This window comes from Branchiostoma belcheri, unplaced genomic scaffold (assembly GCF_001625305.1).
Source record: "Branchiostoma belcheri isolate BF01 breed outbred unplaced genomic scaffold, Haploidv18h27 scaffold4, whole genome shotgun sequence".
NCBI classification, from domain to species: Eukaryota; Metazoa; Chordata; class Leptocardii; order Amphioxiformes; family Branchiostomatidae; genus Branchiostoma; species Branchiostoma belcheri.
The window spans coordinates 7,969,340-7,981,685 of NW_017804020.1; the positions used below are offsets into that span (position 1 = coordinate 7,969,340).

General features: G+C 37.4%; 1 protein-coding gene across 1 annotated transcript in view; it reads left to right on the forward strand.

The window, feature by feature from the left end:
* Nucleotides 1–12,346, forward strand: part of LOC109476987 (protein artichoke-like) — a 45,970-nt gene that overhangs the window by 29,225 nt on the left and 4,399 nt on the right. The window contains exons 22-37 of the mRNA XM_019778001.1: nt 206–352; nt 972–1,043; nt 2,052–2,126; nt 2,933–3,007; nt 4,422–4,493; nt 5,353–5,421; nt 6,760–6,831; nt 6,990–7,058; nt 7,217–7,288; nt 8,142–8,210; nt 8,327–8,398; nt 8,566–8,634; nt 9,901–9,972; nt 10,727–10,795; nt 11,044–11,118; nt 11,602–11,670. Coding sequence (XP_019633560.1) covers nt 206–352; nt 972–1,043; nt 2,052–2,126; nt 2,933–3,007; nt 4,422–4,493; nt 5,353–5,421; nt 6,760–6,831; nt 6,990–7,058; nt 7,217–7,288; nt 8,142–8,210; nt 8,327–8,398; nt 8,566–8,634; nt 9,901–9,972; nt 10,727–10,795; nt 11,044–11,118; nt 11,602–11,670 — 1,218 coding nt within the window. The remainder of the gene's footprint in view (nt 1–205; nt 353–971; nt 1,044–2,051; nt 2,127–2,932; nt 3,008–4,421; nt 4,494–5,352; nt 5,422–6,759; nt 6,832–6,989; nt 7,059–7,216; nt 7,289–8,141; nt 8,211–8,326; nt 8,399–8,565; nt 8,635–9,900; nt 9,973–10,726; nt 10,796–11,043; nt 11,119–11,601; nt 11,671–12,346) is intronic.

A 12,346-nucleotide genomic window follows, 5' to 3' on the forward strand; every position in this document is an offset into this window, starting at 1 on the left:
GATATTATTTACTGATTTTTCTACTCTCTCCTTTATCACGTAACTGACATTATAAAGATGTCATCGTACTAAAATGAATTTTAATTGAATGAACCATCACCTTATTATGGTGATTCACACAACAAATACAAATCTATTTATCATACTGCGTACACGTTTTATTGTTTAGTGCTACTACTAATTATGGTGTACCCCATTATTCTAGGTACCTCAGCAACAATAGGTACTTTGACTTTCGTCATCACAACCCTTTCAACAATCTCACTCGGCTGCGCAGTTTGTATCTTGCCGGAAATGACATCACGGATGTGCCCGACACAGCTTTCCACGGACTGGAGGAACTCACTCATTTGTAAATACATCTTACATCTCAAATAATCGATCGATCAATCAATCAGTCAATCAATTAATCGATCATTCAATCGATCGATCAATCGATTTAACAACCAACCAAATCAATTGACATATCGATCAATCAATCAGCCAACCAACCAAACAACCCATCGACAAATCGATCGATCGACCAATCAATCAATCAATCAATCAATCAATCAATCAATCAATCAATCAATCAATCAATCAGTAAAATCAACCAAACAACCAACCAATCCATCGATCGATTGATAAATCAATTAATCGGTAAATCAATCAATCAATCAATCTCGTAATTGTGCAGATATACGCCGTGGTTGGATAATGAACTCTAAGATGACAGTCCAAAGAATCCAGTATTACATTTTGCAAATTGCATAAAGTATATTTGTTTCAATCTTTTTGACTTTATTTTCAGAGATGATAGTCCAAAGGTACCATCCAGGATTACATTTTGCAAATTGCAGAAAGTATATTTGTTTCAATCTTTTGATGGCTTTGTTTTTAGAGATGATAGCCCAAAGGTACTATCCAGGATTACATTTTGCAAGTTGCAGAAAGTACGCATTTGTTTCAATCTTTTTTTAATTTCTTTTTAGAGATGTCCAAAGTAATCGTTTGGGGTGGTTGAAGAAAGTTGCCCTGCAAGACCTCCACAGTCTGCAGCACCTGTAAGTATTTTTCTCTGTTACTGGTTTTCCTTCTTACAAAGTGGAAGACACAATTTTGGGAGGGTACATAAAATTTTGCAGTGAACAGAATATCAGATCCGCCGCATGATTGTTGCTGATTGAATTCCGAGATCTCATACCTCCATGAAATATGATCTTGATATGTAAATGTAAATTTCTTCTTTAATTGTGCAAATGACCTCTGCATTAACATGATATATGCATCGTGATGTATGTTAACTTTTGATTAACTTACAGATGTCCAAAGTATGACATTCTCATCATTCACCATTACGAAATCATAGAATTTTCGCATTAATTATGCAAATTAGGTCATCATTTGCATAATTAGTATCTGGTGAAGTTCCGCCTGCCATAGGTTACATACATTACATGTATGTAAGTAGTATAATGTAAAACACAGTAAATATAGAATTTCCTCATTAATTATGCAAATAAAGTCCCCATTTGCAAAATTTGCATTTAATTATGTACATCTCTCTTTCAGCTACCTACACACCAAAAATAATGAAAATATGTTGTTCCTGTCTGGACTTATTGGCTTTTAAACATTTCGCCAGAAAGTGCCCTGCAGTTCCAGAACAAGTTGCTAGGGGGCCCAAACTCATATGACTTCTTCCCAAGCACGAGAGCTACCTTCCATCAAAATTTCATGACCCTAGCATGTCCAGATCGCGAGATATCAAAACCGGAAGTTGCGCTGCAGTACCAAGGGAAGCCACTAGGGGGACAAAAATCTCATCATTTCCAGTTTTCGTCACACCCTACCAACACACCAAGTATGAAACCAATCAATCCAGGCGTTCTTGAGTTATCTTGTTGACCAACAGACAGACGGACAGATAAACGCAACTGAAAATATAACCTCCATGACACATTTCATGGAGGTAAATATAACCTCCATGACACATTTCATGGAGGTAATAACATTGATTACGCTCTTGATAATTAATACCTACTGCTTGGTTCGATCTTCTAATTCTGTAGAGATATGCAGAACAATGACATCGGTCAAATAGAAGAAGGAACAATTGATCAGCTGACATCACACATAAAAGCAATGTAAGTTTTATTCAGTTGCTGTATTTGCTGTAGTGAATAGTGTGTTTTCTCATTGAAATTAACTCGATGTGGTTCCCTTACTTTTCTTACCGGATCAAACAGCAAATACCGATCCACATAGTAGTCAAACCAAGAAATTACCGTTCAAGAACAGGTGAAAAACTGTCCTTGACTAAGAGTAAGGCCGTGTTTATGTTAAGTCATCCAAACCGCGATTCGGGTAACTCACATTCCTCACATCTGGTCCACGTGCCACACATTCCTTTGAAACTGTGTCCGATCACAATTCGCCTGAGCTACATTTATTGTTGTTTGATGAAAACACGCAAGGTAGCGTGTTATTAATGTCAGAGGTCAACGACCTGCTTGCTGATGCCCCCTCCCAGCGTATCTCGGCCGAATGCCGACGTGGTCCCGCCAGAGGCGGTGAAGCTCGCCCTAGAACGGACACATTATTTGACCATTACTACTCTTTAAGTTGCTGCCACGAAAAAGTTGGAATTACATATAAATAAAGAAATATCACCCCGTAATCCATGACCAGGTGAAGTTACATTGAAATCACATTGCGTTCAGACGCAAATTGCGATGCGGGAAAACCGATTCGAAACCACCTCTAGAAGTGGTTTGGGATCGAGGCGCTTTCAATGTGATTTGGAGCGTTCAGATGGAGCCACTTGAAACCGGCTTCGGGGTAAACCACATGTAAAGCGCCTTGGGTGACTTCACATAAACACGGCCTAAGATACACATGAAGAAATACACACACCGCTGAAACATGTATTTGCGTGCATTATTTGATTAAGATACTTCAACGGGAATGATTTGACGGAGCTTCACCCTGGAGGAGAGTTCCACAACATCACTGCGAGTGGACCCATGTGAGTAGCTGTTGATTTTCGTATATTGTGTTCTGAATGGACCTATCACATTATTACGTCACAGTTTGGTGACCTGTTCTAAAGAACATTCTAGAATGGTCAGTTAAAGAATAAAGATCATTTCAAAGTTTTCAAAGTCAGGTATGTTTGATTTTTGCTGCGTCTAGTTTTGTTGACACAGCATTACATGCCGTAATGGGTGATTTAGTTGTGACAGTAGATGAAAGTAGTACAATATAAACATCGATTGACCGGCATTCATTGCGGTAAACAAACTGTAACGTAATGATGTTATAGGTCCATTCGAAGTAGGAATCGATATCGAAAATATCTCTGCAAAATGCAGACAGAAATCTATGTTGATGATCCACCATCTCTGATGCTTATCAATGATATGCTTTCATCGTCGTATATAATTATATATATTTGGTTTATTTCAACTGAACAACTGGCAGCCCACAGGGCTGAATTGTGTGTTCGTACATATAAATAGGAAGATAAAACACTTGCTCAGTATTATTGTCTAAAACCATGATCATCATATCCAATTAGTCAAAATCTATGGTAATAAAAAGTAAGGGCAGTAAAATTAGTAACGGTATTTTAGTCACAATCACATACATCTTCGTCACAACAAGTAAAATCTAATACATAAATGATTAAAGGATTCCTCTACACGCTGTTGTTTAGCAGACTGGTTAAGAATGGGATTGGACTATTTCTGTAGCGCTCTGTGTGTACTGGCAATCTTTTATTTATTTATTTATTTCAGCTTCATTGCAAAGTATGTAATTGGACAGGGGGAACAGGTCTAGCCTTTGTCTTAGCCCCCTGTCCAAATTAAAAACATAATAAGAAAGTACAATTAAAGCAACACCAAAGACTTATGCAAACATACACAGATAAAACAAGAAACAATCACAACCAATGACAAACAAATAAAAACATGCCCACGGACATATAAATAATAAATAAACAAATGATAATAGTGACAATAACAACGCTAATAATAATGATAAGAAAAAATAGCGGAGTCTAAGAACATAGGGTATGCCAGGTGTAAATGTTATCAGGATCAAATATGTCGGACAGAAGGTGATGATAGTGACTGAGGACGAACTTTCTAAAGGTAAAAAATGAGACGTTTGGACTTGTTTTAAGAGATCTAGTTGGTTTCTTTGTCTCGTTGCCCTACCGCTGACGTCACCTCTGAGTTCAGGCAGCCAACCACGGTACTCTTCTGAGTTGAACAGATTCTTAGCAAAACAGATGTTTGTAAACTTCCATGTTAACTGCAAACATGCTCCTTTTTCATCGAATGAAAACCCCTCGGGAAATTGGTTAAAATTGAAGAGAGAACTCTGTATATCTGCCAGTCAAGAGATGACGAATTATTTTTTGTTTCTACTTTCAGAAACTTTTACGGCAACCGCATATCTTCTTTGCGAAGTGAAACGTTCAAGCAGATCAGTGGCGTCACCGACCTGTAAGTATATTGTTAAAACCACTTCTTGATTTGCTTTGGTTTTCCTTGTTTTCATATGCTACGTTTATTTAATTTTGTGTCAATATTGCTTTCTTATGTTTATCCTTAGCTCTTATGCATAATAACTTATGATTTGACTAATGGAAATTCTTTTTTCTTGCTCAATTTGACATGTTTTTGATGGTCTTATTTTATTGTTTAGTCAATAAGTTAGTTAGTTAGTTCGTCGTGTTAACTTAATATTATTTTGTATCTATTTTGATTTAATTTGTTTGTTTCGTTGCCACTTATTTCTTATACACGTGTGTAAAAAGAGGTCATAAAAACAATTGGATTTTAGGAGAACCCACTCAATAAACCCTTAGGTTTCGTGGGTTCTCCTGCACATTTGGTGTACATAGTCATTACATACTGTTTTTTTTATGTGCAAACTGAAATAAACAATAAACAAAAATTCAGTGTTTATTTGTTTATTTGAATTCACGTGTACAAATATACAAGTGGAAGGGAGGACAAAACAGGTGCATTGTCACCTTTACAAGTTGCCCCCCCCCCAAGTGTTGATGAATTCCTCGTAGTTCCTCGTTATAAATCAGTTGACTTGTACCACTTAGTTCACATGTGCTTGGTGGCTTCTATGGTCGTATATTCTGTGTTTACTTGAAGGCACACAGTTACTTGTTACATTTTACTTACCTTGCGCCCTCCTCTTAATTATAATGAGATAAAGGGCTGGCCTAGGTGTACTTCAACGAGTCATCTTGTATATATTTGTATATTGAAATAAAGATGATTTTAACCCCCCTCTAATCCTTATACGTGACAGAATAAAATTTGATTGTTTGATTGTTTGTTGAAGGGATCTTCGTAACAACGATATTTCTATCATCGAAGCCAATTCATTCCATGACGTTTCTGCAGGATTCATGTAAGTGAACTTTCACACTGACTAAACTGCTTATGCTAAGGTCACATTTCCCAACCGGGGCCCGGCCGGGCAGTCTTATGGAACGAAAAGTACGATATAAAAGACATTCAAGGAAACATAGAAAAGTTCTCGATAATAATCATGGGCACTATACCTGTATATTCTTGATATGAATTGTTAGTTTTTCGTTCATACAAACAGCCCGGCCGGGCACCGGTTTAGAAATGTGACGTAGGCATCACTGATGAAGTATGTGCCCAAAACTTTCTTTTCATCCATGATGCTGTCATTTCCAAACCGGGGCCAGGCGGGGTGGTTCTATGAAACGAAAAATATGGTATAAAAGACAAAAAAAGCACAAAAACGTTTTAAAAAATGAAGAATAGAACTATTTGCGTATATTATTGATATAGATTGTTGATTTTTCTTTAATCGAAACAGCCCGACCGTGGGTTTGAAAATGTGACCTCAGCATTAGGAAAATAACAATTGAAGGAACAGAGGAACAAAGTTACATTTACATTTAAACATAGCAGCAATCATGTATGCTTCTTTTGTTATGTTATTTTTGATATTGGTATTGGGTGGGCGTGGGGTGTGGCTCTCTCATTTAACGTCCTATCCAAGGGACGTCCCTAACTTTGAAGCTTTCAAACTTAATTCACACACCTTGTAGACAATAAGTCTGAATTGGCAGGTATTTACAATGAAATAGGTTAAAAGCGCTAAGGAGTTAAAAATAGACAATCAATCAATCAAACTCGATTTACAATCAATAAATATAAATGTGATAAAATTGCATGGTCTTCTGAATATTATACAGGTCATGAGGTCACGTCGGTATTTACAGATTGTCAGTTAAAGAGTTTGTTCAGCAAGTTTGTCATGTAAGGTATATCGCAGAGTTTTTGTGGCGAGTTGTTCTACAGATGGGAGTGTCCAGTTTGTTAGCACTACGTGTGTTTCTGCCGGATATCTGTTTACGGGATGGGGGTAACCAGTCACTGAATTAAGAGTTGAGGAGTTTCTTGGCAAAGGTGAGGCATAGGTGGGTACGTCGTTCTGCCAAGGAGTCGAGGCTCAGTGTAGACAGTGCTGGGTAATCGAAGCTAGGTACTCATTTACACCTGAGCGAAGTGAGGAAAGTCGCGTTAAGTGCCTTTCCCAAGGACACAAGATAGGTGGCATCGGGCAGAATTCAAACCCGGGACCTCTTGGGTCTGAGTCGAACACTCTACCGTTACGCCACACGACATCAAGTATTTTGTGTATAAAGGTATACTTATGATATGGCCAGTGGCAGAATTTCATATCTGAACACTATTTCTGTTGGTCTAGACGACTGGACAACAATCCAACAAAACGGGTGGAATCGTTTGCTTTCAACGATGTGAGGATGGCGTATGACTTGTAAGGAACATTTACTTTTTTTCGTCGAATCTTACCAATATTAAGGCAAATATGACTTCAAACTCATCAGTTTATGCTCCGCTGAAACCTTATCATGCATATTTTAGAAGTACTACGAACATTCTGTGACTTTTTTTTTACTTTTCTTTCTCTTATAGGTCCCTGCCAAGTGCACATTTTAACACCATACCATCCTTTGCGTTCAACCAAGTCTCTGGACGTCATATGTAAGAAACGTACTTTGTTTGTACTGATTAACAAAGGGTGAGTCAAGAAAGCTGAGGCTTGAAAACGGAAGGTTTGCATGAATAATAATTAAAAAATTTGAAGGATTTTTGTAAAAGAAAACCTTTACATAATGTAAAATCTCTTCCCTGTTGTGCAGGTACTTACACGGAGGATCAGTTGCTGTTATCGAGTCTAATGCATTCTACACAGTTCGTCTGTCTGGAGATATGTTAGTATTACCTTCACCAAGCCTTGCAGAATATGTGAGAATAGAAACACTAATATCACAACAATACAATGTCTGCGTAGATACTATGTAGCATTACCTTTTGTTTATTTAGAACCTTCTTTAGAACATTGACTGTTTTTTTTGTTTATTTAGAACTTATTTCTTGTTCCGTATATTCCTCTATAAAAATTTGTACTGATGAAAGGTATCGGACAGTACCTGAAACGTCTACCTATTAAAATTCCAATCCAGTTTGAAGAGATTGAACTGCTCTATTATTTTATCATCACCCTGGATGAGTAATCTTCACCAACGTATGTAGCATACTGTTCTCAGTTATAGTTTACATGTATACAACAAAGATACGCCAAAAAACAGTTACTCAAGCAACTGGATATGATTTTGAAAACGTCAGACGTTTCAGCTAGTATCCACTAGCTTTCGTCAGTGACTGAGAGACCAGAGGGGAAAGCAGGTTTATAAGTACAACCTGTTGATTGATATGCAAATAAAGTGAAGACAAATTTTTGGAAGTCGAAAAAGGAACAAAAGTCAGACAAGTCAAGACAAAATGATGCAAATTAGTCTGAAAGCTCCTGTTATACTAGTGGATACTAGCTGAAACGTCTGACGTTTTCAAAATCATATCCAGTTGCTTGAGTGACTGTTTTTTGGCGTATCGTATTACCTGGATGTCTAACCTTCATCGACGTACAACAAAGATACACCAACACCCAGAGTAACAATCGAGATCAATCAAGTTTTTTAAAACTATGAAACACCTGAAAGAATTCAGAGCACTTTGTAACTATTCTGTTTGCAAGTATTTACAATAATCTTATTTCGTCCAAAGGAATCTTCAAAGTAATAACATATCTGTCATAAAGGAAAATGGATTCTACAAGGTCTCTTGCAGATACCTGTGAGTCTTTTTATGACATTTCTTTTGTTTAAATGTATCTGCGTCAAAAACAAATAACATAGAGGTAGTTAAGACTGCAAAAGCTAATCTGTGCTAGTGAACTTCTCCTTTTACAGACACCTGCACAACAACCCCCTGACAACATTGCGGCCTTTTGCCTTCGAAGACTTAAGAACCTCACATGACTTGTAAGAAAACACAACCTCCTTAACTAATAAGCTGCTGTTCAACATCATATTGAAGTCTTTCATTTTCAATATCTCATAGTTTCTTTCCTTCTTTTTATTATAGTATAGGCGAGATGACTTAAAATGTTGAAATACATTCTTTTCCCATTTTTTTTTCTTTCGTCAAGCGTAATGCACACCACCAAGCTCGAGGACATCCCTTCTTCAGCATTCAACGGGGTGTCTGCACGGAACTTGTAAGTTGTCTTGAAAGTTCATGTGTTGGTAGAAGTCATTATAAAGCAAGGTTGAATTCCAATGGCCAACAAAAAATATTGGATTCAAATTCTCGACTGTACGACTCTAGTCTTCGTCAAGGAATGAGCAATCCACTGCTTCCGTGACTGGGCATCTGGGCATTACAGCCATCCCTCAACAGGGACGGGGGGCGCCACAGACCTGCGTGATATCTGCGTGACGTCACGGAAGCGGTTTATTGCTCATTCCTTGACGAAGACTGGAGTTGTACAGTCGAAAATTTAGGCGAGTCCAATTTTTTTGTGTTGGCAATTGCAGTTCAATCTTGTTTTTATAAAACACTTGTAATTTTTTGGTGTTTTCAGTTGAAGTTTATGAGCTACACGAACGATCTAGATTGCTGTTCGTGAAAGCAGCGTCTTATTCGTTTTGATTTTTCAATTGGTCATGCTAAATAAATGCTTTTACTTCTTTGTCCAGGACAATTTTGAATAAATTGCTACATGACTAATAAACATAATTGTACCTACATTCTTTTTTTATCATTTCTGTAATAATTCAATTGTATTAATTTACAGTACAATGGTTTCCGGCCCTGTAAAATTTTCCTTGTATTTAATGACTTCATTTGTTAATGTATTAGTTTCCTTTGCAATATCTTTGTTTTCGTTAATTCATTTTCAATTACTATATTAGTCTCACGATATTCATTTATTTTTAATAATTTCATCTTTGATTTGGCCCTGTACAAGCCCCGAATGCCTCCTACCCCCTCCTGCACATTGTTTTTCTTTGATGTAATTTTCTATTAGGCCACACCAAGTAAATTTTATGGATGACGTCCTTTGGAGACCCTATATCTAATGCGAGAGGGCGAAAAAAAACAAGAAAGGCCCTAAAAAACAAGATGCCTAGATTAGAAATATACTAAGAGACGACAAATGTTAGGACACAAATTGAATGAGGTAACACAGTGTAACAAGCAAGAAGTCTTTTATTCATCATCAAAACAGCAATAAATCAGGTGGAACAGCAGTTGTCGTCCTGTCCTGTTTTCGCATTACGGGTTTCACGTCAATCTGACGATTTGCGGCACTGTTGTGACTCTTTGGTCATAGTTACAGGAAGCGGAATTTCTTGTTTTTTTTTCTAGGAACAGGCCAAAATCAATGCGCGCGCGGACGTCATCCATAAAATTTACTTGGTGTGGCCTTAATTTTTCAAACATGTACAGTTAAACAAAAACACGTATTTTGGTTCCCCAGATACTTATACAACAGCCCCGTGACAACTTTGGCATCTTTCTCCTTTAACAACACCAGGGTCAGCAACCACTTGTAAGACATATGTTACCTCTACATTTCATTAAAATTCCAATGTTAATAACATGTCAATGTATGTTTAAAAATAAATTGTATAATTATAATCACAGTTGTTCAAATATTCAACGTTTGACTTTTACGTATTTGTGAACACTTGGTATTTGATCAAAGACGTACTACGGACTGTGTGTATTATGATGATCATTTAATCATCAATGTTATAAAGTATTCCGCTAAAACAAATACATTGCAATATTACAAACCACAGGCACATACCATAGCATAACACGCGATGGGTTGGAAATCTTATAGATTGTGTAATTAGATATACACACAAAAAATTACGATAAGGCCATGTTGATTTGATTATATGGATGACATCCTCCGGGAGCCCCAAAACTGATGCGCGCGTGCGAATAAAAAAAAGTTTTGCAAAAAAAAGTTATTTTCATTATGAAATCTACGTGGTCATGAGGGTTGAGCACAGAATATGGTTTGACGAATAATCTAGTCTTCAAGTTCATTTCTTTACAATTTCGTCTTTTTTCGTTTGATTTTGGCATTCTACGACATTGGTATAGTTTTTATTAATTTTTCTGTAACTTTTTGCTCATTTTGCAACTATTTTGTACGATTTACAGTATGGTTGAAAACTTTTTTTTTTTGGAAACGGCCGAAAATTCATGCGCTCGCGGATGTCATCCATATAATCAAATCAACATGGCCTAAGCAATGATGTAATATGCATCATCTGGCATTCCTTCCACAGCTCAATGCACAGCTGTCAAATTGAGACAATCATGTCCCAAGCATTTAATGATGTTACAGCAGGGACTCTGTGAGTACAAAACAGTGTTTTTCAATGTGTTTGTCACTAAAAAAATATGCTTTACTTTTTAAGTACGTATAAATACATGTGCTATGCGGTACATCCGTAGTACATACTTATTCCATCAATCACAGAAAATGTCCAATCGTCAAATATGTTTCATATATTGTAGTAACTTGTGACAGATGCCAGGGTATACTTAAGAAGCAGTCTGAAAGAAGTAATACTCGTTTACAAATGGTTGTCCGTTTCTTCAGATCGCTGTACAACAATCCAGTAACGAGAACATTGGATTCTCTCGCCTTCACCAACATTAGAGTCACGGATGACTTGTAAGACACCACTTTTCTTGAATGATATTCACTGACGTTGTTTCAACATTATGATCCCACCTATGTAATGTGCAAAACATTGATATTGCAAACACGCCAGGTAACCTTTGACACCACATGCCCCAATGGCACCTGATTACTATATAATGTCGCCGTGTGTCAGTACTCTGTAAAACGGGGTAAACATTTCTAGTAACTATAACTATTAACCTACACAGAAACCCGGTGAAGACGCCCCTGCACTGAAGTCCTATGGAGTAAACCATTGCACAGAAAACCCAGGGGAATGATATAAAGCCTCCCTTATAGTCTCAGGGAGCAATCCCTAGCCAGCAAGGCCAGTGAGAATGGCCCAGTATCAGTATTTTAATGCTATATATTTTTTTTGCAAGGAATAAATTTAGGAAAGCAACTAACAGTGATAAGATAAGGATTGCTTTTAGAATTACGTACATAAAACAGGTGGATTGTATCACTCTACAGCTTGATGCACAGCTGTGCATTTTCGTCGATTGCTTCTCGCACGTTCAATGATGTCTCTGCAAGGAATCTGTAAGTATCGACATTTTGCATCTAAGCACCTTCATCATTATCAAGATGTCAATTGCAAATATGTCATGGAATTCCCATATTAATTACATATTATCCAAGATATCCAAAAGCATTGACCTCTTTAGTGGCCTTAAATTCAAACTACCTCGCAATACCCTCGAATCTCTTTACAAATCATATATACGCCCCTGTCTGGAGTATGGCGATGTCATCTGGCACGGGACGACAAGTGAGGAAGCACAACTCATTGAACGAATACAATATCACTGTGCCCTCGTCGTGTCAGGTGCCACTAGGGGTTCGTCTTACCTGTCAACTAGGCACGAACTCGGGTGGGAATCATTATCAGATAGACGACATGTTCATCGACTTTGTTTGTTTCACAGAATCGTTCATGGTTTAACTCGCAACTACTTGTCTGAAATATTACCCGCGGCCATTTTTTCATCATGTACATATGACCTACGCAACAAGATGAACTTAAGATCTCCTAGTTACTCAACCAATCGTTTTGCTAAGTCTTTTGTTCCGTACTCGACACACCATTGGAATAATCTTGATTTGTCAACTCGTTCTTTAAACTACTGTCATTTTCGAACCGCTCTCCTCAAAACCATTCGGCCTGTTAAGTTCAAATACTTTAGCCATGGTCCTCGTCTTGCCTGTGTACACCTCA